The sequence below is a fragment of the Apis florea genome, unplaced genomic scaffold (genome assembly GCF_048593485.1).
Source record: "Apis florea isolate Af1SG1 unplaced genomic scaffold, ASM4859348v1 contig_1767_pilon, whole genome shotgun sequence".
NCBI classification, from domain to species: Eukaryota; Metazoa; Arthropoda; class Insecta; order Hymenoptera; family Apidae; genus Apis; species Apis florea.
The window spans coordinates 545,068-568,853 of record NW_028256473.1 but is presented as its reverse complement, the minus strand read 5'-3'; the positions used below and the strand labels follow the sequence as shown (position 1 = coordinate 568,853).

The window sequence follows — 23,786 nt, the reverse complement described above, 5'->3', positions numbered from 1 at the left end:
TTTATAAATTAAATAAAAAATATTAACTTGTAATGTGTATATAGGTATTTTATTTATAATAATACAAATTATTTTATATAATTATATATTATATATATTATATACATATATATATTATAGATCCATTCAATTTAAACTTCAAGTCAGATTTGTAGTAGATGATTAGGATCAAAATGAATTGTTACAAATTTGACACATAGTTGTTAATCTCAGATAATTTTAAGTTATAGTTTGTATTTATATGTATTATAATATAAGCGAAAAATATTGCAGTTATAATAATATGTAATATTATTTTCATTTTTTGAAAATTAAAATAAAATATCAAAAATTTTTATCAATTTATTATATTTTTTATATTTGGGACCTGAATATTATATTGTAACATATGTAATTCAACAGATAAAGTATTTGCATATTTTTTATAAACACTTTTTCTTCTAAAAATATAAAAACAATAAGAAAGCTTCAAGAATAGTAAAGATTGTAAGACAACAGAATTTGTTCATGGCAGAAAGTTGAAAGTTCAATGAAATAATAATTTCAATATAATTATCATATTATTATATACATTCTAAATATAAATATTTTTATACAAACAGAATATATACAAGTTAGATGTACATGAAATTAATGTAGATAAAAAGATTAGATTAGAGTATTATTTTAAATAAATAATATTCTAAGAAAAAATGAAATTTAATGCAATAATACTAATAATTCCTGCTACAATAGGTGGTATACAATATTGATAAAAAGGTGGATGAGGTGCTGCTCCCATTAAAAGTACAATCCAACCTAAAAAACATAATATACTGGATAATATTCGAGATCGACTTTTATGATTATTAGAAGGAAGTTGCACCCATCCCATTGTACTGCATATTACTAAAATTATCCAGCTTTGAAGTAATAAAGAATCTTCTGAAGAAAGTTTCATATTGTAACTAAAACAAATTTACAATAATAATTTCAATACTGAATAGCCATATTTTTACAATAAATAATTAATTACAAACCTGAAATTTTTTGCCCAAACAAGTACAGATGGTACAGCTGGAATAGCAGTAAAACACCAAAGTATAAAAAAAATAAGATGATTGAATATTTTTTGTCTTGTATCTTCAGAATTATCTTTTGTACTTCTAAATTGTCTTATCCAATTAAAATGTTGTAATGAAGCCATTAAAAGTTCTTCTAAATAATCTTCATACATTTTCGTCAAATTTAAAAAATATAGAAAAACGGAAATTAACATAGCTAAAGCTCCACAAGTTGCTGGAATTAAAGATAAAACAAGAATTGTAGTAATAAATGGTAATTGATTTAATCCTCCAAGCAGCCAATCTGACCATGTTGTTGAAAAAGTTATTACACGTGCTAGAAACCTAAAAAAAGTTGTTAAATTGAATAACGTAAAAGATTTTTTATAATATAAATATATGTATCAATATAATTATAATTTTTTACCTCACAGCAATATTATGAGCTACTGAGCCAAAGAATATAATGCAACAGCAGAGTCCAATAGTAAATACACAAATAATTGCCAAAGCAATTAAACATTCAAACATTAAATTATAACAAAACGACAGAAATATCGTAATTATTATTATTGGAGTTTGATTGTGACCATGATTGATTCTTGTAGATAAAAATAACAAAAGTAAACTAATAATTGTTGTGTACAATAGATACCAGCGATCTCTTACAATACAAGATATTTGATCTATAATTCCACCTTTTTGAATATTAATTACATATGAACATGCAGGATCTAAAGTTATTCTTAAATTTGGAGAAATATCAGAATACTTATTTTTAGTTTGAATTTTCATCATTTTTGGTCCATTATCTCTAAAATATTAAAAAATTTTAATAATTTAATAATTTAAAACTAAAAAAAAAAAATTTATATTTATACTTACATAACTGTAAAAAATTGAATTTGTGTAACTCCAATACTCCATGGTTCTATTAATTCAACAATTGCATGTTTTGGATCCATACATCCAGATGCTTTAAGTTCAACAGCAATAACGTCTACAAAGTTATCAAAACTAGCATAATATCTAATATGTCCAGGATGAGATTTTTTTATTTGAGATAATTTAAATAAACTTTTCAATAAAGATAAATTATTCTTAATAAATATAAATCTTGTATCATGAGAATATAAATCTACATTTATTATAACATATTTTTCTAAATCATCTGGTGTAATTCTTATTATAATATGTGTTACACCAGGATAGTTTATCTCTTGCAAATTTAAATCAACAGTTTTTCTTATATGGTGTAAAGGATCTGATAAAATTCTTGTTCTATTTGTCAAATTCCAACCCCAATTGCTAAATTAAATATAAAATATTTTTTTTTATAATAATATTTTAACAAATTTATAATTAAAAGCAATAATTTAATATTACCAAATTCTTGATTGTCCTTGTATATTAGATGCTGTACATGCAAATAACCAATCTTTAGATTCTAAATTTTTAGTATCAATAGTTAAATAATCTGGTTGTCCACTTAATCTAATCATAAGATAAATAAAAGATGTTTTCTTAAATGAGTTTTTATTAGTCCATGTATAATGTCTTTGAATATTTTCTATCCATTCACCATCAGTTTCAAATTGTATTATTTCTTTATAAAAATATAATCTTTTTCCAGAAGTACGCTGTAAAATTAATTTTTATAGTTTTAAATACTTTTATGATGAAGATGACTTTAAAAAACTTTCTTACATGATAAAAATGATATGATAATGCTTGCATTCTTTCATTAGTTGTGGAAAATATTTTAGGTGGTTTTTGAGCATAATTAACAGAATCAAATAATGATTGCACAATAGATAATACTAATTGTTTGCACCACAAAATACTAAGATGATCTACAGATTTCCAAACATCTGGTATAGTATTAGAAATAACATTAATATCTGCTGTAGGATCTAAAATTTGTGTTGATGTTATGAGTGTATCTCGTGGACCACCTCCTATTGATATTATGTTTACTCCTGCATCTTTTATATCATTTAAGCGTTTTTCTAAATTTTTATAATAATTAACAAAAGTATAATCTAATGCTAATGTAGGTGTATGAGGAGTAGCTAAAGTAATAATGATACTTGCAACACTAGCATTTATATTTGAAGTCATCAAAACAGAACCTTTAGCTATAATACCACCCTAAAAATAAAAAAATAGTATAATATCCTTACTGAAATAAATATAATAATATTAAATGTATTTACCATTGAATGTCCTATAAGCACAATCTTATCTATTTTAGATTTATATAAACTTAATATTTTTTGTATACAATATGAAACATACATTGTTTCTTCAATCAAAACACCTTGAATTAATTATAATAAATTATCATTTATTTTTTTTAATTATTTAAAAGTCAACCTGCTAATTAATTTTTTCTTTATTGATTTTAGTAAATTTGAAATATGCTATAAAGGATAACATTTTAAACAATTTTATCTACTATAATAATAATAATATATAATATCAAAATTTTTTGTAAACAACTTAAGAATTAAAGTAAATTGTTTCAATTATTATATATATTATTAAGTGTAAAAGAAAAATGTTAAAATATATTTGAAAATGCCTTTAACAATATATTTTAAGCTGACTAAGATTAATAAGAAAATATTTAATTAACAGATTGACTAATAATAAATTATATATGAATTATAAAAATACATGAAAAAAATAAAAAAAAGATAAATGATAAATGACGAATAAAATGATTATTAATTAATAAAATTATTATTTTATATATAATTGAAGAATTATAATGTATAGAATATATAATAGAATTACATTATAATTATATTCTTATATTTATCTTATATTATATTATATTTCTTTTTGTTCATACCTCCATATAAAGCAGAATAATCCTTGCCTATTGAAACAGTAAAATAATCAAAATGAAATGGAGTTCTATCTTTTAAACTTTTTCTCAAACTGACAGAAGCAAGAGATCTTACTAAAAACAATAGAATTATTAACAACAGATTTAAGTCAAAATATTAAAATACCTTTAAGATTCTAAGAACCTTGCTCATGAGATCCAAGATTGCCAGGTATAAAAAGTACTGGTATTCCTGAGAAGTACATTCTTCTAAGTTTTTCAGTAACAAAACCTTCTCCATATGCATATAATCCATATCTTGGATATCGTTCTTCTATTTCATTATTTAAGGAGATTCTCTTTTCAAATATTTATAATAAAAGATTTTTATTAAAGGATAAAAGTATTATATATTATTTATTAAAATTAATATTTTTTATATCATACTTACAAATTAAGTTTAAATTAATATTTTTTATATTATACTTACAAATTAAATTTAAATTAATTTATTAATATAATAATAGTAATAATATAACAAATAAAATTAATTTGAAAATTAATTTGAAATAAAATTAATAAACTCTGTTATAAATGTTCAAAAAAAAGATTAATAAAAGTATTGTTCAAATTAGAAATAAGAAAATTTATAAAAATCTTTTATAATTCAAAAATCAATTTCAATCATAATAATTTAATATATAACTTTTTTAAATATAAAATTTTAAAAAATTTTATAATTATATCATAAAATTATAAAATTATTATTATGTGATTGTTGTAATTTAATTTAATAAAACAATAGATAGACAATTAAAAAGAATTAAAGTAAAATAAATTAATATTTAATATTTTATACATATTATTTATTTTAATTATATTTATTATAATATTTTATATATATATTTTTTTAAATATTATATTTACCTACCACATATTGTGGATATTCAAACATATATGTCATATCGCAAGTATTTTCTTCAAAATCCGTAATGTAACGAACAATTCCAAGAATGTAGAATAAAAGAAACAACATTAAAAATAAAAAAAATATAATATAAAATAGTACAGATTTTGTTTGAAGCATTTTCTAAATAATAATCTAACACTGTAATTAAAATCAAATTTTAATTAATTTCAATATTTAATGTAATATTTTGATACAAAAACTTGTTTAACAATTGTTATATTTAATATAACATAATTATATTATGTTGACATGAAAAAAAAAATAAAAAAAATTAAATATAAGAAAATTATAATTGATAAAGATAAATAATTTATTTAAATTTCACACTAAGGTTATAACACATGAAGTACATAGTATATTGAAATCACTAGCGCTATATATTAAAAAATTATATTTTTATCTGAGTCCGAATGGGATTCTACATTAAACTGATCGAAAGTTGTCTAAGAGAAAAAATTATATAGAACAAAGATTAAATTATTTTAGATATTAAAACAATTATGAAAAAGTAAAAATTCTTAAAAGAAACATTTCTTATTTTTTTTTAAATAAATACATGATATTTTCAATAATATAATAAAATAGAATAATAGAATAAATATAAAATAAATAAAATATTATAAAAATTTTTCAACATATATAGATAATTTTTCAAAAAATACGCTCAACTTAATAATTTTATCAATTTATCAATTTATCAATTTAAGTATTTACGTAATAAATACTTAAGGATGATAGCAATTACAATATGTCTATATAATACAATAAAAAAACTAACACTATAAAATAAAATAAAATGGTATAATTTCAAATTTTTCAAAATGATTATTCCATAACATGTTTATTTTTATCATCTTTCAACAACTACTACATAATTCAATTCAAAATTATTTTAATATTTTGTATATTGTATACATCATATTGTATATATATATACGAATATTATTTATACGAAAATTAATGAAAATATAATAAAATTTCTTGATTAATTATTTTATTGATTGTGACTTATGCAGTCAACAAATGTTCTATAAAAATGAATGAAGAATTTATTTGTGAGAATGTCATGAACTTTAAAGTGAAAGGTATAGGTATTACATGTTACAACATTGTTATATGTTACATGTTACACATACAACATCAATGAAGTATATTTATTCATAATTTCGCTATGTAAAATGTATTTCATTTATTTTTATCACATTTGTATTATTTACATCTATATCAAATAAATATGGTTATAAAAGAAGTGAAACAAAATAAAACATTATAAACAATTTAAGTTTATTTGAAAAAATGTGATTATAAGTATATAAAATTTATTATATGTTTTGATATATGTATATATATATATATGGTTTTATGAAAATTGAAATAAGATAAGACAGCTTAAAACAATATTTTTTAACTCCATATGTTTATTTATTATTTGTGATTTGCAAAATAAAATATAATTATAAAACAATAAAAACAAACTTTTATTGTGTAATTTTTTAATAACTTTTAATTGTTAAAATATTTCAACAATATTATAACAAGATTTATTAAAATAATTAAAATAACTTTTTTAATAGTTATGCAAGTAATATTTAAATAATTTTTGTAATAAATTTTCAAATATTATATTTTTGATTATATTTTAATTATTTAATAAAAAAAATTTCATCATGATCATATTAAAATTTTTTATTAGCATATGGTAGTTAAAAATTATTAGTTTTTATTATTATATATAAAAATGAAAATATATTTAATCCGTAGCATCTTCTTTTGATACACTGAAAGGATTTGCTACTACTTCTGCACCACAATCGGCAATTACAACATCTTTTATTGGTCTATCACGTGTATCAGTATTTACTTTTTCAATTTTTCTTACTACATCCTGTATAAAATTATTTTCATAATAAATATTTAAAAAATAAGAAGATAGATTTAAATATTAAATTTATTTATATTTTAAATTTAATCTTATATTTTAAATTTATATTATATTATATTTTAAATTTATATTTATAATTAAATATAATTATATTTAAATAATTACATACCATTCCTTTAATTACTTTGCCAAATACAACATGTCTACCATCAAGCCATGGAGTTTGTTTTACAGTAATAAAAAACTGAGAACCATTAGTATCTTTTCCAGCATTTGCCATAGATAACCATCCAGCACCATAATGATTCAATTTGAAGTTTTCATCTTTAAAACGACTGCCATAAATACTATGTCCTAATGAGTAAAATAAAAAGTATTAAACAAATTGTTAAACATTTCAAATATTATAAATATTTTAATTATTTAAAATTTCTTTTAAATTTATTCAATTACATTTTCATATAAAATAAAATGTACTTTCAAAATATATAGAAATAAATAATATAAATAAATAATATCATAATTCAAACCTCCAGTTCCATCTCCTTTTGTAAAATCTCCTCCTTGGATCATAAACTCACTAATGACTCTATGAAATTTACTACCCTTATATCCTTCTCCTTGAGGTTTTTTAGATAATTCAATGAAATTTTCAACTGTTTTTGGAACTGTTTTTCCAAAAAGTCCAATTTCAATTCTTCCTTCATATTTACCATCAATATTAATATCAAACCATACCTATGTAGATTTTGTTATAATTAATTTCACAGCATATAAAAAAAAATTAAATTATGATCATATAATCATAAATTTAGCATATAAAAATATTCAGTATGTAAACAAATTTAAATACATTTTTTATTATATATATATATCTAAAAAATATAAAATTGTATATAAATTATATATGTATAACTTATTTTAAAAAAATTTTCTAGATTTAAATATCAAAAATAAATAGAAATATGATAAGATATGATACAATGATAAGATATATAAATGATTTTTTATAAACGAAAAAAAATTGCCAATAATGAACTATATATATATTTTTTATTTTTGAATTAAACTAAACAATGAATTATACCGGCATAATTAATTTACTTACTTTATCTGTAACTTTTGGGCCTTTCGTATTATCAGCGTTACCAGTTGTACAAAACATCGCTAACACTACTCCCACTAATAAAAGCAATTTCATTGTTAATAAAAAAATATTTTTATTCAGAAATTAACCAGATGAAGACTAAGGTATATTCTGCCAGAATGAAATGTAATATATAGTATATATATAGTATATAATCGAACGTGGATCCCTTACGCATGCGCTTATATTAGAAATGTGGGATTATTTAATTGGTTATCTTTATTGTTATCTAGTTGCACATAACAAATATATATTATGAATTTAGAATTATAAAACATTATTAATTTATATTATTATAAAAATTCGAATAAAATATAAATTCGAATATTATATAATTATATATTTTTTTATTTGAAATATATATTCAATTCATTAATTAAAATCAATTAAAAAAAATTCTTTTTTTTAATATATAATCAAATTTTGATATATATTCAATATATACAATATATTATATATAATATATTAAAAAAAAATTAATTGTTATTTTGTACTTATTTTTATTATATTTTTATTTATAAATGAATAATTAAAATGATATATTTAAGTGATATATAAAATAATAAAAGAATTAATATATGAATTAATATAATTTTGATATTATATGAATTAATTATTAATTTATGAATATAATTTTGATACTATAAATATAGAAAATAATATAAGAATATAGATATTATAAATAAAAGTTTTAATATTATAAATATATTTGTTATAATATATATATGTATATATATATATTGTTATTTTATTTTTTTTGGTTATTATAGAATAATATTTGTACATAAAAAAACATAAAAATTGATTTACTTTATTTTGTAAGTATTGTAAATAAATTTATTCTATTGTAAGTAGAATGAATTTAATATATTTTTCTTTTATTATAGAAAATTAAAAATGATTAGATATTAAATGAATACAGAATGCTAATTTGTTGTTTCAATTTCATTAATAATAAAAATTAATGATTCATACATATCACTTATTAGGTTACTTATACATTGTAAAATTCATAAAATAAAAATATTTATTTGTCGTAAATTTATCTCAATAATTGAATCGAGCAATTGAATAAAACTAATTAATTCATATATATTTACGTAATCAAATGGCTTAAAAAAATTCGATTATCGATTAAATATTTTCGATATTTTACTAATGCTTATTTCAAGTAATAAGTGAAGTCAACTGATATCGCGTGTATTGCGAAACAAATTATTTCAAAACATTTTTAATGACTGTTCAAACTTTTGAAAATAATAAGGTATGTATTTTTAGAGAAAAATCAATCTAAAAACTGAATTATGTGGTATAATAAGAAATAGTAATATTTATCTTACTTCAAATTTCTTCGATTCATCGAATGAGTATGCATTTTTCTACTGTTTATTGAATACATGTTATTCGTTACATGTGTTGATTTGTCAAATAAAATACGAAATTTTCAATTTTATCATTTAATATTTTTTATAATTAATAATACATCATTTTAAAATATAAATGACATATTTGGTATTGCAACTTGAAAATTAATTTTTAAGCATGCATTTTATTAAGACTGGAATTTTTTTCTATGTGAAATAAGAATAATTTTTAATTCCTTAATAAAATGTGAATTTACCATTTATGATTTTACTTTTATAAATAATATTTTTTAAAAGTATATTATATTTTTTTTTATATAAAATAAATTCGAATAATTTATTGAATTTTTTTGAAGATGGAAGATGAATCTAATCAGTCAGGATCAACTCAAGCTGATTTCATTAATGAAGAATTGAACTTTGATATAGATCCAAATGAACCAATGACAAAAGCAACTTTAAATGAACATCCACCCGAAGAGTGGATAGATATTTTAGGAAATGGACAGCTTAAAAAAAAAGTTATAAAAAATGGAAAAAATGGAACACGACCAAATAGATCTGATATTTGTACTTTAAAAATTATTGGCAAATTAAAAGATAATACAATTGTTGAAAAATATGAAGATCTTAAAATTCAATTAGGAGATGTTGAATTGATTCAGGTATTGAATTTTTTTTTAAATCTTATTTTCAAATTTTTTTAAATATATATTTATATATTTAATAATATTTTAAAAATTTTATTGTATGATTATTATTTTCTAGTGTTAAATATATTGTATTGTTATAAAAATTAATGTAATAATTTGAATTTTTTATTAACAAAAATAGTAATATTTTAATATTATTGCAATAATATTTTTATTATATTGTTCAATTATAGGGATTAGATTTAGCAATTGCATTAATGGATGTGAATGAAATTGCTGAAATTGAGGTTGATCCAAGATTTGCTTATGGTTCTCTAGGAAAAGAACCAAATATTCCATCTAATGCAACTATTTTATATACAGTTGAATTAAAATCAAGTGAATTAGAAGCAGAAATAGAAACCCTTAATGCTAATCAGCGAAAAGAAATTGGGTATTTATTTTTTACATTATTATTGATACTTAAATTTGTGATTGATTATTGTCTTTTTTTTAAAGCAATAAAAAACGAGAACGTGGGAATTGGTGGTTTACTCGTAATGAACCAACACTTGCAATTCAATGTTACCGGAGAGCTTTAGAATTTTTATTACCAACAGAAAGTCGTACACCCTATCAAAGTGAGGCAGAAGATACTACTGATGCTGAATTGCAAGCTTTGTTAGAGGATCGTATGAAAGTATATAATAATTTAGCAGCTGCACAAATGAAAACACAAGCTTATGATGCAGCATTGAAAAGTGTAGAAAGTGTTCTGAGTTGTCAACCTCAAAATGTAAAAGCTCTATTTAGAAAAGGTAATATTACAAATATATTTTATATATAGTAACAAATTTTGTGCATTAAATATTTTATATTATTTTATATATGTTATATATATTATATAATATTTTATATTATTTTAGGAAAAATTTTGCATTATAAAGGAGAACATGCATTAGCATATCAAACATTGCTTCAAGCAGCAAAATTGGAGCCAGAAACTAAGGCTATTCAAATGGAATTAGCTATTTTAAAAGAAAAAAATGCTAAGGATGCTCAGCATGAAAAGAATTTATATCGTAAAATGTTAGGTGCACATAAAAATAACAATACATCTTTAAAAAATTTAAAGAAAGGAAATAAGAATAAAAATTCATCAAAATTTACATGGAGCTTAATTGGTGGAGCAACTGCAGCAGTTTTAAGTGTCCTTTTATACAGATTTATTTCGTGAGAAAAATTTAAAATGAAATTAAAGTGAAAGACAATGTCCAAGCTAAATATTGTGAAATATATTAATACATTACTTAAGTATCGTTGATTTAAAATGACTATAAAGAATATGGGTATAAAAACAAGTAAGTTGTACAAATTTTAATAACATATAAACAAATCAAAAAAAGTCATAGTGTTAATAAAATTTTACCTAAACTTTATTCATAAATCTTGTATTTTGAATTTTACAATAGGAAAATTTTTAAGCATATAAAATATTAAAATGTAGTGTTAAAAAAGTTTATAAAAAATTATGAATGTATATGTTATATTTTTGTATAAATCATTATGTAAAACTTTGTTAACATACATTTTGATATAAATTTTCCAAATATATAAAATGTAATTTTAAGAGTATGAAACTATTTCAGAATAAAACTCTCGCAAGTTGTTTTTTAAGAATATTCTTCACAAATATTTAAGTACTGTGTTAAAAATAACTTCAAAAAATCATTTTCAACGCAGTGTTTGCTTACAAAGAATAATTTTTAAGAGCAATTCATGAGAATTTTACTTTTAAATGGGTTTATGCTTTAAGAAGAAGATAAATTAATAGATAATTAATCATTTATTTACCCTAATACTAGTAATGAAGAAAGAAAATTAATTGGATTATTTCTTATTATTTTATAACAAATTTTATAATAATGTATTATGATCAGATGTAGAAGGATACAACAAAAAATAAATATATGCAAAAAATAGACATGAATATTCACTAAAAGTATTTATAAAATTATATATCTATTTTTGATAAAAATTCAATAATTATAAATATTTATTTTTTATATAATAAAAATTTATATAACTATAATTTATATGAATATTTAGAATATAATTTATAATTTTTTTTATATTAATAATCATTTAATTACACTATAATTGATACTTCTATAGTTCTGTATATTTTCAAACATTACTTAATTATTTTGATATATTTATTTTTATTATTTATAAATAACATATAAATCTATTTAAATCTTATATTAATTTCAAAGGAAAATATTTCTTCTATTTTAATATAATAGATATAATAGATAATAAATATTCATAATTATGTTCAATATAAACAAAAAACTTTATATCAATGGTCTTATGAAATATCAATCTATCAGAAATTATAAATCTTATAAAAACAACAAGATAACTCAAAAGAATTGAGAAATGTTATTTTTTACAAAGTTTTCTAAGTTTTTAATTTTCTAGTTGTCAATATTTTTTTTCTTTAAAAACTTAATATATATATAATAAAAAGTTTGTAATTATATAACTATAATACAAACTCATGCCTTTAATTGATTAAATGAAAGACAAATTATAGTTATATTCAAAAAATATATATTTTTTAGCAATTAAAAAAATGATGACATTTCTATAATATACAATGTATAAAAATGTAGAAACATTGGTTGATTGAAAAATGAGATTTTTATGATGAGATTTTAAGCACCAAATTTTTCTTTTATAAAAACTTTTATTATAACTTTATTAATAAATTAACAATAAACTGATCAATCACGCGTAAATTAATCAAATTGACTATACTCACAATAGTGTTGAGTATGTATGTATCGGCGGCTAGACAATTAATCCAAACATATATTGAAAAAAATTTGTGGAATATAACAAATATTTATTTAAAAATTATTAGAAAAAAAAATATATTGAATTATATTTTATTCAAGAAGAATAAATAAAATCTTATTCAGGAACAATGAAAGTAATTAATTGTTATTTATATAGAATGTTTTCTTCCTATTTTAATCCTGCTCTTTTTCCCCTCCTTCAAATATATATTATTTATCATTCATTTGTTAAAAAAGTTTTATATTTATCTTTTTATATCACATTTAATATTATTTATTTTATTTTAAATAACAAATAAATAATTCAACAAATAACACAATTATTTTATTTATGTTATGTTTTTGAATAAGATTAATTTGAGTTTTTTATAATGAAAAAATATTTGTTATTATATTCAATATACTTTTTTCGATATATATTGCTTGGATTTGTTCAGGTTCAATATTATGTATTCAATACTGTGGCTTGATTAATTTATGCTGTATGATGTTCAATTTTTTGTTAATAAATCGTTAACATAACAAAAATTTTTGCAAAGGAAAATGTTGCTTGAAATTATTTCAGAAATATCTAATTAAGTGTCCTATATTTTTAGAACATCCTATATACACTAATCTACATACATGTATTAATGTAAACAATAAATAAAAATTTAGAAAAATTATTATACAATCATTCTACTTATTAAATGCATAATAAATTTTGACAGTATTTAAATATTACAAAATATTTAATTTAAAAAATATCACATTTTTGATTGCCGCGATTTAAAACTTAATTATTTTTAAAAAATAAGGCATGTATTTCATGTACATATTTATGAATTAAATTAATGCTAGAATTTTTTATCTAAATATATAAATTATTTAGTCCATAAATTGAATATTTTACAATTATAATTAAAGGTTTAAAAACGATGGAAATGATTGATTTAAATAATTTTCTATTGGTAAAGTATCTACTTTGTTAATATTTGAATCCAAAAAAAGTGATGTTCCTTCCACAGTTTCTAATGATAATCCAGAATAATTTACATGATCATATAAATTTTGATCTGTTAAAATTCCATTTTCAAACTCTGAATCTCGATAATTTAAATTCAGTATTTCATTACAATTTACTTCAAATTGATCTATAATATCATTCATTATTAATGTTTTTGGATTAGTAACTTCTACAGTCACAATTTGTTCTGCATTGATATCTAATAATGAAAGAACTTGTGAGGCAGAATTTGTATTTGGTAATAAATTAAATTCTAATGATAGTGTTGAATTTTCATATAGATCATTAAATAATAATGTTTCTAAATTTGAGTCTTTATGTTCATTAATATTCATATCTTGAAAAGATAAAGTTTTATCATTTGATGTTAAAATTGTATTAGATTCTGCTTTAATTTTTAATTTTTTGGGTTTAAGATTTTTTGGTTTCTCTGGTATTGGAACAAGATGACCATCTTCTGTTTTCATGAGTTTTACTACCTATTAAATATTGTATTATAATTTAATTGTGTATTTTTATTAAATGATATAAACAGATTAGAAAATAAAATAGAAATATATAATTAAACTTACTTTCTTTTTCTTTTCAAGCGTAATTCTATGACAAGTTTCCATGTGGCGAGAAAGATGATGGGATCTCTTGAAAGCAGTATTACATTGCATACAAACAAATGGTCGATATTGTTGATGAGATAATTTATGTCTTTTTAATAAACTATTTCGTTTAAATGCTTTACCACATTCTTCACATATAAATTGTCTTTCCTTATTATGTATATAAAGAACATGATCATTAAGAATACTAACACTAGTAAAAGTTTTACCACATTGTTCACATATAATGTTCCTTTGTTCTATATGTAATTGTTTATGTCTATCCAAGTCTGATTTTCTTGCACATTGAAATGTACAACCATATATATTACATGTAAATCTTTTTTCTTCTTTATGTATACGTCTAATATGTTGATCAAGAGCTCTTTGTGAAATTAATTTCTTTGAACAAATTAGACATATAAAAATATTTCTTTGAGATATTTCTTTATTTATCTTATTAAGATGTGATGTAGAATTTAAATGACGAGAATAATCATCCTTTTTTAAGAAAGTATTTCTACAGTCAGCACAAAAATAAATACCTATAAAATAATTAATATTTATGAATTATTAATATATTTTTTATTATTTTGTTTTAAAAAACTTACCATTTGATATTTGATTAGGATTCAATTTTGAAGAATGTACCATTTTATAATGTTCATGTACTTTTTTTTTAGAAGCGAAAGTGACATCACATTTTGAGCATTTATGATTATTATGATTTTGGATATGAGCTATATATGTTTGTTCAATACTAAATGTTTGTAAACATTTTTTACATTTAAATTGTTTTCTTATACAATAATTTTCTTTGTGTTTCTTATCATCTTCTTCTGTTTTTAACATTTCTCCACAATCTGAACAAACCTTGCCATTTTCATAGTTATGTTTTGCACGATGACGATTTAATAAGATACGTTTAGGAAAGCTACGAGAACATACATCACAAGAATGTGGATATTTTGTTACTCTTTCACCATGTGAACGAAATAAATGTATGTCAAGATGTTTGCGTCTAGCAAATTTTGCACTGCAATGAGAACAATTATTTTTTTGATGACCTTCCAAATGTCGATCTAAATGTCTTTTGTATCTAAATGTCATTGAACATTGATTACATGTTTTAACTTGTTTATTTAGCATAACTAAACTATTGATCTTGATTTTATTTTGATTAATTGATGTTATAAATTTAGTTTCAGGATCATTATTTTCATCATTTAAATTTTCATTTTTAATTTCATAATTATGTGATTTATCTTTAAGTTGACTAAAAATATTTTTTTCAAATACAAAACCTTTTTTTATTTTAATAGGAATGTTGTTATCTTTTATATCTTCTTTATTAATTTCATTATTGATTGTTATTAATTTAAAATCATCAGAAATATTTTTATTATTTAAATGAGTTATAGATTCCATAGATTCATTTTTTATTTTTATATTATTTTGCTCTGTATAGTTAATCTTTAATTCATTTTGAGAATTTGATAAATTTTGTAAAGAAATATTTTCTAATTTTATAAAATCAAATTCAACATTATTTTTATAATTCTTATTTTTGCTTCTGACTTGTATTTCAATATTTGAATTATATATAGAAGATAAACATATTCCATCATTAGTTTGAAGTTTATTTATATATTCCTGTAATCAAAAAGAAAATCAAAATATTATCTTCATTTTTAAAAGTGACTTTTTTACTATCTAATATTGAACCATTTTATTAAAAAGAAGAAGTTAAATTTATTATGTTTACAATCAATATTCATTATTTTAATATTGATTTTTTTTATTTAATTATTTAATTATTTCGTAAAATATTATATTCTTATTTTATAAACATTTTTTTTTTTAAATTTTACCTGATTTTCAGATGAAAATTGTGACAATATTTTTAATTGTTGATGTTTAACTTCTGACATTGTTTATGTTATTTTAAATGATAATAATGAGTTATGAAATATTACATATTACATATAACTCATTTAATAATAATGTAACAAAATTAGAACTTAATTTTAAAAGCAAAAATTGAAATTAAATAACAATTTATGTTATTTATGAAATAATTGCACTTAATAATAACCTAAAAGAGTTACAAAAAAGTTGAAAAAATGATTATACTGTTTAATTTAAATTTATTAATCTATTATATAATTCTGATTAAGTTATTAAAAGATGTATAAATATAATTGTTGTTTATAACAATTTAACATATACTTTGTTATATTTTAAGTGAATAATCATGGTCCATCGGACATAATGTTTTTATCGTACTATTATTTTGATTTCTAATTGACTTTTAGTATAAATTTATTAATTAAGGCACTTTTAAAATTCTAAATATTATAATAATATAAATTTGATACAAATTATAGATTAAAAATATATCTATCTTATAAGATTTAACTTCATGTATATTTTTCGTTATATTTTTCGTTATATTATTGAAATCGACAAATTATTATTATGTATTTGCATCTAAGTAATATTATATAAACATAAATTATAATAAAATTGTTAGTATTAAATTTTATTCCTATATTATATTTAAAACATAAAAATTTAATAAATATAATATATATGTAATTTTATTATATTATATTGATTGATATATATAAATTGATATGTAAATTTATTATATCATTGTTTAGATGTTTCAGTTCATAATAAATTTAATTTAATAAATTTAATAAATACATTAAAATATCGTTTAATTATTATAATAAAAATTTTGTTATATTTTTTAATTGAAAAAGGAATCATCAATTAAAATTTATCTTAATATTCATTTTTATTTATCGAAATCGACAATTATATAATTTTTTGAAAAATGAAAGTATTTCATTATTTGTAATATTTGTATATAATATTTATTGAATATTTTAATTATTTAATAATGTTATAAAACATTATTTAATAATGTTACAAAAATATAATATTATGTTTATGATCTTATATTTTTATTATTGAGTTATTTAAATTTATTTATTTAAAGCAATTTATATTATTTATACATTATTTTATTATTTTATCATATATTCCCACTGAATTTATTTCATCCAATCAATGCTTTTAAATTAAATCTTGTATTTAAAACATACTAAAATTAATATTTTTATATCTATTGACTGATTGACTTTACCAACTTTGATGATTATATTGAATATAATTCTTAAATTCAGCCTTAATTTATAGAGGGCATATCAAAACTTTTCTTGCACGATCGGTAAATCAAAACATAGGATACAAAATCTCATAAAATGGTAGGTTTATTCTGTACTTTGTTATTGTTGTTAAAGATTTAATTTTTAAATTTATTTGGATTAGATCAATAATTATTTTTAATTAAATATTATTTTAATATTACTTATGTTTAATAAATTTAAATTAAATATTTTTTTATAGAAGGATAGTTAGAATTTTCTAACTTTTTGATACAAGTTTAACCTCCATAAATGTCAAATATGAAAATATGAAAAATTATTTAGCTTTAATTGTTGTATATAAATTTGTGAAATTCAAAAACTTTTAAAACATGATAAATATTGCTGTGTAATAAATAAAAATGAGTGAAACATCTGAACTACACAATAAAGATATTGGTCCTGGAGTAATAACAGAACAAGAACGTGAATTGGCTCAAAATGCATTATCTGAATTTCAAAAAGGCGCATATGCTAATTGTTTATCATATTTAAATAAACTAGAAACTCTTAGGCCTAAAGATTTAAAAGTAATGCATAATAAAGTTGTAGTAGAATGTTATAAAAATGATTTAAAAAAAACAGAATTATTAAGAAAAAGCTTAAATGCAATATGTGGACAAATGTCTACAATTGATTCAACTGAAACCATAGATGATATTGAAAAATGTGTTATGAGGTATAATCAAGCAGTTTTATTATATCATTCAAAACAATATAATGCTGCCCTTCAAATTATGAATAGATTATTTGCTTTCATAGAACCTATGGGTAAATAATATATTAATTATGAAAATTTTTATTAAAGCATAAGTTAATATTAAACTTAATCTATTTATTATTATTATTATTATTTTTTTTTTCAGAAGAATCATTAGCACACAAAGTATGCCTTCTTTTGATAGAATTACATATAATAACAGAACAACCAGATGCAGCATTATCTTTAATTAATTACATAGAAAGTCAACTTATATCTACAGATAATTCTAAAATCTCATCTGTTGACAAAGAAGGTATAATTAAATCTATAAAGGAACAAAAGGAGCCAAAAAAAGAAGTTGATACAGCTACAGATGCATTCAAATTGAAATTATTAAAATGCAAAGCTAGAATATACCTTATGATGCATCAGTTGAAATTATGTAAAAGAGAATGGAAGACATTAGTTTCTTTGGGTACACCTGTAGTAAGATATTTTTAGATTTTATATTTTTAGATCTTATATTTTTGTATCATAAATCATATTTTGTATTTAATTTTGTTTAATTTCAGAATATATCAACTGTATTTTTAAAAGCTAATCTTGAATATTTAAGAGGAAATTACAAGAAAGCTATTAAATTATTGAATTCTATAACATCAGAAAATTTAGATTTTAAGTATGTTAGATTTATAATCATTGAAAAATTTTTTTTTATAATAATAATTTATTTATTATATTTAAATTTTTTTAGAACTACTGGAGAATCTTCTGCTGTATTATATTACAATAATATGGCATGTTTACATCTTGCTATGGGCAAACCAAATTTGGCATGTTTTTATTTAAGAAAAGCTTTATATGAAAATAAATGTGCTCTAGAAAGTGTACAAATGAAAGATAGCGGTAATTATAACTAATTTCTATTTTATAATTTTTTATATAAGAATATTACAAATAATAATTGAAAAAGAAAAATTGTTTTTATATAGATCCTTTATCTTTGCAACCATTGTGTACTCTTGGTGGGAATAAACATTATGAATTAATGTATAGTTTAGGTGTATCTTTATTGCATGCAGGACAAGCATCAGTAGCTTTTGATTGTTTTATGGATGCTTCACAAAAGCTTCATAATAATCCTAAATTATGGTTAAGAATTGCTGAATGTTGTATTTATTGTCATAAACCGGTAAATATATTATTATATATTTATTATATATATAAATAGTATATTATATATCTATACTATTTTTCAGACAAATGAAGTTGATTTTAATATTCCAAAACGAAGAAAGGATTTAGTGCAAAAAGTTGTCGGTTCAGGAATTAATAGGAAAATTATTTTAGCTTCCTCTCTTTCCAAAGATATAAAGTATCATCCTGAAGGTTTTCCTTCTGCTATACCACAATTAACATTGGAATTTGCATCTCTGTGTTTAAAGAATGCATTGTTTTTATTACCAAGTAATAATGAACTTAATGTACCAATTACAACAATTGCTCATAATCCACAAACAGTATCTTTATCATTAACAACTGGTCATAATTTAGGTATTTAAACAATATGTATATATATATATATTATATTATATTATATATATTAAAATTTGCATTAAAAATATTTTAGGCACTCAACATTCTACTTTAATGTCTCAAACTATAGCTATTGAAGCATTAAATTTAAAAATTAGTGTTTTGGCTGCAAGTGCTTATGTATGTTTATGTCTTGGTGATTATGTTATTGCGCTTGAACATGCTAAAGCATTATTACATATTAATAAATTACCTGGAGCATATAGAATGTTGGGAAATCTTTATGCGGCAGAAAGTTTGATATTAATGGATAAAATTAGTGAAGCTATTGAATATCTTAAACCAGAAAATATTCAAGACTTAAATACTTCTGTACTTATTCCTGAAATTCAAGATAAAGACAAAGAAAAATCTGATGAGGTTATTTCAAAACCTATAAAAAGTAAACATATTATTGAAATTATTCTATTTTATATATAATTTTATATATAGTTTTATTTATAGTTTTATTAATAATAATTTATTTATAGTGTGGTATCCGACAACGGTCCCTACGGGTATTGCTGTACTTCGTTACAATTTAGCTGTAGCCTATGCTATTCGTGGTGAACTTGATAAGTCTGGAGAAACTTTAAAACAAGTAATTAGAATTTATATGTATACATTTTCTATGTAGATCTATTATATGTAGATATAAATTATTTTGATATATATATTTGTCATTGATTGATAATTTAACAAATGTTTTAGGTTTGGATGTCAAAAGGTCCCGATTGTGATGTTCCTATACATGTAATAATGTTAGCCTTATATATAGAATTACAATTAGGTATAATATAATATAATAATAATATTTTTAATTATAAATAATAATAAAAAAAATTTATTAACAATTTTGTTTTTCTATAATAGGTCATGTAGATATTTCAAGGTCAATAATAAAACAACATTGTCCACAATATCGTTGATGGTAAATTTTATAATTGTACAAATTTTTTTTCTATACATGTAAATAAATGTATACCATATAAAAATCATAGATTTTTTAAATACAAATGTAAGTAATTAATATATGTATGATATGTATATATATATATATTAATGATATGTATATGTATGCATGTATATATATATATATATATATATATATATATACATATCAAATTTTTATAGCCTTTATATATGAAATATTCATTATTTTCATCTTTATAAATTGTACAATAAACTGCTTAAATCGTAAAAAAAAAAGAAAAATAATAATATGCGTATGTTATTAAATTAAGCTTTATCATATTGAAAATGATATGTCTTGTAACAATATATTAAAATGTTTTTATTAATATATTATAATATTATAATATTCTTTTAATATAAAATTTTATATGATTTGATCTTTTAAATCATATCATCGATTATTTTTATTAATATTTATAACTTTTTCGAAATTTATTTGTTATAATGAAATTTATATTTTACACAATTACTTTTATATTATAAATAATAAAATGATAAATTAAATATATATTTAAATATAATGAAGTTTTTGTTACTAATTCTAGTTTTATCACTATAAGTATAAGAAATTGTCATTAATGATTTCATCAATTGTTACTGGAAATATATAGATGGTATCGGGGGCCTTTGGCCTGTAATATGGTCATGGCCGTCTAGGCGAATCACCTCAGGGCCTTATATTGGACCTTATTCTGCCTGACTCACATAGTTCCAGTGGTTCTCCGTTATTACTTATCTTATGTAGTATGTTTTCCCTATTATATATATATATGTTGTATAAATATGAGAACAATTATTTCGCATAAACGAATAATAAATCTCGCCAGGAAAAATTTCATAAAAATTAATTATTTGAAATATATACATATATATATTTTATAAGTAAAAAATATATATTATAAAAATAAAAAATATGTATATATATATATATATATATATATATATATATATATTATTTATAATAGACATACAATTACGATAAAACATGTTCGATCTTTTGTTAAAGATGGCCCATTGTTTATGAGTAATTACAATTGGACAATGAAAAAAAAAAAAAAAATAAACGATTTATTTTTATTAATTAGATTGGAGAATAACAATCGCATCGAAGATTTATCAAAAAGGAAATTTCAATGCTTCTTCGGTCGAAGAAGGATAACAGAAAACTTGTGGTGGTCGCGGAGGTGCAATACTTGCGTATCACTTCCTCTCGTAAATGTAACGTCAAAATAATTTTTTTGATTCAAATTAAAATTTCAAGCTATGGATTGCACATGTGCATTGGATTTTTTAAAATTCTTCATTTTTTTTTTCTTACGATTATTAAAACATATATATGATAGATATATGATAGATCATCGAAACAAATAATACGATGCAAGATTAATCCGTATTAACCGTAATAATTATTATATCGTAATTATATCGTTTCTCATCTTAATTTCGTTTTTATATAAATATAAATATAAAATTAATTATTAAAAATAATGAATCAAATTTTCAGATAAAATTATACAACAATATATTGGAAAAAATGTACTTAAAATCTTAGAAATCTTTTCTTTTGAAAAAAGAATCGAGAAATAATTTGATGGTTGTTTATTTTTCGCGTTACACAAGCAAGGTACCATTTTAATCGGTATGCACAGTCTGGAAATCTGAACTGATCACGCGTGTCCATGGAGTCGAAGCGGACTTGATAAATTTAAAATAAAATTGATCCAACCATTTGGCGCGCTGCCCTGACCCAGTTCGAGTTCTGCTCCCGTCTCCAGTGAACAGAACAAGACGATGAACAACTAAGAATCGCCTCAAGGAATCGCCGCCCTCTGTGTCGGGAAATCGTCGCAAACGTTGGACAACATTGTGTAGTATACCGGATAACCGTGATTTTCTAGATTTTTCTACCTCGATCGATGCTTCTTTGATCGAACAGAAACAAGATGTCAAATTTTGATAAAATAACGCTTGGAAGCATAATTATAATATTTCTTAACCTTTTTTTAATTTAATATTTTAATCGATCGATATACTTGATTAAGGTTATAATTTTATGCGTGACGATGAAGTGCACGTTCTTTGAGAAGTTTAATAATTATCTTTTTACAATAAATAATTAATATATAAATATAGTAGATTCATAGGTGGTTGATTTTTATCGATCAAAAGAAAAAAAAGAAGCCTACAGATCGATTAGAAGATTTAATTTTAATTTAGATCTAAAGTTGAGCGAAATGAAACATTCTTTCGCTAAATTAATATTTAAAATTCAACTATTTCAATATATTATTAAATATGTTTATAAGCGTTATATACGATAATTTGTAATCTTATATGTTTATTAACTTTTCTACAATAACAAGATATTGGAACGGAAAATCGTATTAGATGGATAATGTTAATCGATTTCTCAAGCATGGCAATAAATTACATGAAACGCATCAATAAAAGGAGATGACGATTACGTGAACAAGACGTAATACTGAACTTTTTTCATGAACATTCATTTTACATCGAATACTTTGAAGGATAACGACGAATGAACATGGACGATGATATCCTGTTACATTTATTTCCCTTGCGATCTTTAAAATATATTATCTCTCATAGATTACAAATGAAGATAACACGCGATGAAAGTGTTAAAGTAGCTCAACTAAAAAATGAAGCGCTTCTAAGAAGATGAAAAATCCTATATGCAATATTACTAAATTCTAAGTAGTAATATTACTAAACTCTATCCAATTCTGTATTTTCTTAATCCTCAATTATTCTTGCCTTCTCACTTAATTATAATCAAATTACTTTCGAAGAATTTATGAAAGCTTGTCACGATTTCTTTTTCTTTTTTTTTTTTTTTACTTAAATCACACGCTTACTACTACGTCGTTCGAAAATATACAATCATTGATCATTCTTATAAGAGGATGAATGATGACTTTGTTATAGCGAAGTGCGAGGCCACTGTCGCGTTTCCTTTCAAG

At 20.7% G+C, this 23,786-nt stretch overlaps 5 protein-coding genes across 19 annotated transcripts; 2 read left to right on the top strand and 3 right to left on the bottom strand.

Moving 5' to 3' along the window:
- Nucleotides 1-30: 30 nt before the first annotated feature.
- PGAP1 (GPI inositol-deacylase) lies at nucleotides 31-5,215 on the bottom strand. Of its 6 annotated transcripts, none has more exons than XM_086908995.1 (10): nucleotides 4,804-5,215; nucleotides 4,082-4,210; nucleotides 3,901-4,011; nucleotides 3,260-3,363; nucleotides 2,751-3,194; nucleotides 2,430-2,683; nucleotides 1,929-2,351; nucleotides 1,471-1,857; nucleotides 1,020-1,388; nucleotides 31-947 (listed from the first exon to the last, which is right to left on the bottom strand). In XM_086908995.1, the coding sequence occupies exons 1-10, from the start codon at nucleotides 4,961-4,963 to the stop codon at nucleotides 683-685; spliced, it is 2,646 nt and encodes an 881-aa protein (XP_086765121.1). In that variant the 5' UTR covers nucleotides 4,964-5,215; the 3' UTR covers nucleotides 31-682. The 6 variants fall into 6 exon arrangements, with proteins under 6 accessions (XP_086765121.1, XP_003692334.2, XP_086765133.1 ...); XM_003692286.4 differs by having other exon boundaries at nucleotides 4,082-4,235; nucleotides 4,808-5,215; XM_086909007.1 differs by having other exon boundaries at nucleotides 3,138-3,194; nucleotides 4,082-4,235; nucleotides 4,808-5,215.
- Nucleotides 5,216-6,113: 898 nt separating this feature from the next.
- Nucleotides 6,114-8,981, bottom strand: Ppib (peptidylprolyl isomerase B (cyclophilin B)). The gene is made up of 5 exons (XM_003692292.4): nucleotides 8,851-8,981; nucleotides 7,837-8,104; nucleotides 7,259-7,466; nucleotides 6,898-7,082; nucleotides 6,114-6,731 (listed from the first exon to the last, which is right to left on the bottom strand). The coding sequence occupies exons 2-5, from the start codon at nucleotides 7,927-7,929 to the stop codon at nucleotides 6,597-6,599; spliced, it is 621 nt and encodes a 206-aa protein (XP_003692340.2). The 5' UTR covers nucleotides 7,930-8,104; nucleotides 8,851-8,981; the 3' UTR covers nucleotides 6,114-6,596.
- On the top strand, nucleotides 8,763-14,476 carry LOC100866768 (peptidyl-prolyl cis-trans isomerase FKBP8). Of its 10 annotated transcripts, none has more exons than XR_015292294.1 (6): nucleotides 8,763-9,139; nucleotides 9,669-9,904; nucleotides 10,126-10,325; nucleotides 10,391-10,689; nucleotides 10,798-11,232; nucleotides 14,332-14,476. XR_015292294.1 is itself a non-coding variant. In XM_012484658.3 (5 exons), the coding sequence occupies exons 2-5, from the start codon at nucleotides 9,683-9,685 to the stop codon at nucleotides 11,106-11,108; spliced, it is 1,032 nt and encodes a 343-aa protein (XP_012340112.2). In that variant the 5' UTR covers nucleotides 8,763-9,139; nucleotides 9,669-9,682; the 3' UTR covers nucleotides 11,109-11,318. The 10 variants fall into 10 exon arrangements, 6 of the variants coding, with proteins under 6 accessions (XP_012340112.2, XP_003692338.2, XP_086765265.1 ...); XR_004224542.2 differs by having other exon boundaries at nucleotides 9,596-9,904; XR_015292293.1 differs by lacking the exon at nucleotides 8,763-9,139 and adding an exon at nucleotides 9,241-9,486 and having other exon boundaries at nucleotides 9,596-9,904.
- On the bottom strand, nucleotides 11,699-16,738 carry LOC100869541 (uncharacterized). The gene is made up of 5 exons (XM_003692311.4): nucleotides 16,564-16,738; nucleotides 16,206-16,429; nucleotides 14,946-15,987; nucleotides 14,314-14,879; nucleotides 11,699-14,220 (listed from the first exon to the last, which is right to left on the bottom strand). Exons 2-5 carry the CDS (start codon nucleotides 16,263-16,265, stop codon nucleotides 13,636-13,638), a joined length of 2,253 nt encoding a protein of 750 aa, XP_003692359.4. The 5' UTR covers nucleotides 16,266-16,429; nucleotides 16,564-16,738; the 3' UTR covers nucleotides 11,699-13,635.
- Nucleotides 16,739-17,546: 808 nt separating this feature from the next.
- Nucleotides 17,547-21,323, top strand: Not10 (CCR4-NOT transcription complex subunit 10). Its single transcript, XM_012484659.3, has 11 exons — nucleotides 17,547-17,609; nucleotides 17,752-18,320; nucleotides 18,416-18,738; nucleotides 18,825-18,931; nucleotides 19,007-19,158; nucleotides 19,245-19,444; nucleotides 19,512-19,806; nucleotides 19,883-20,230; nucleotides 20,319-20,428; nucleotides 20,539-20,617; nucleotides 20,701-21,323. Exons 2-11 carry the CDS (start codon nucleotides 17,912-17,914, stop codon nucleotides 20,754-20,756), a joined length of 2,079 nt encoding a protein of 692 aa, XP_012340113.1. The 5' UTR covers nucleotides 17,547-17,609; nucleotides 17,752-17,911; the 3' UTR covers nucleotides 20,757-21,323.
- Nucleotides 21,324-23,786: the final 2,463 nt, after the last annotated feature.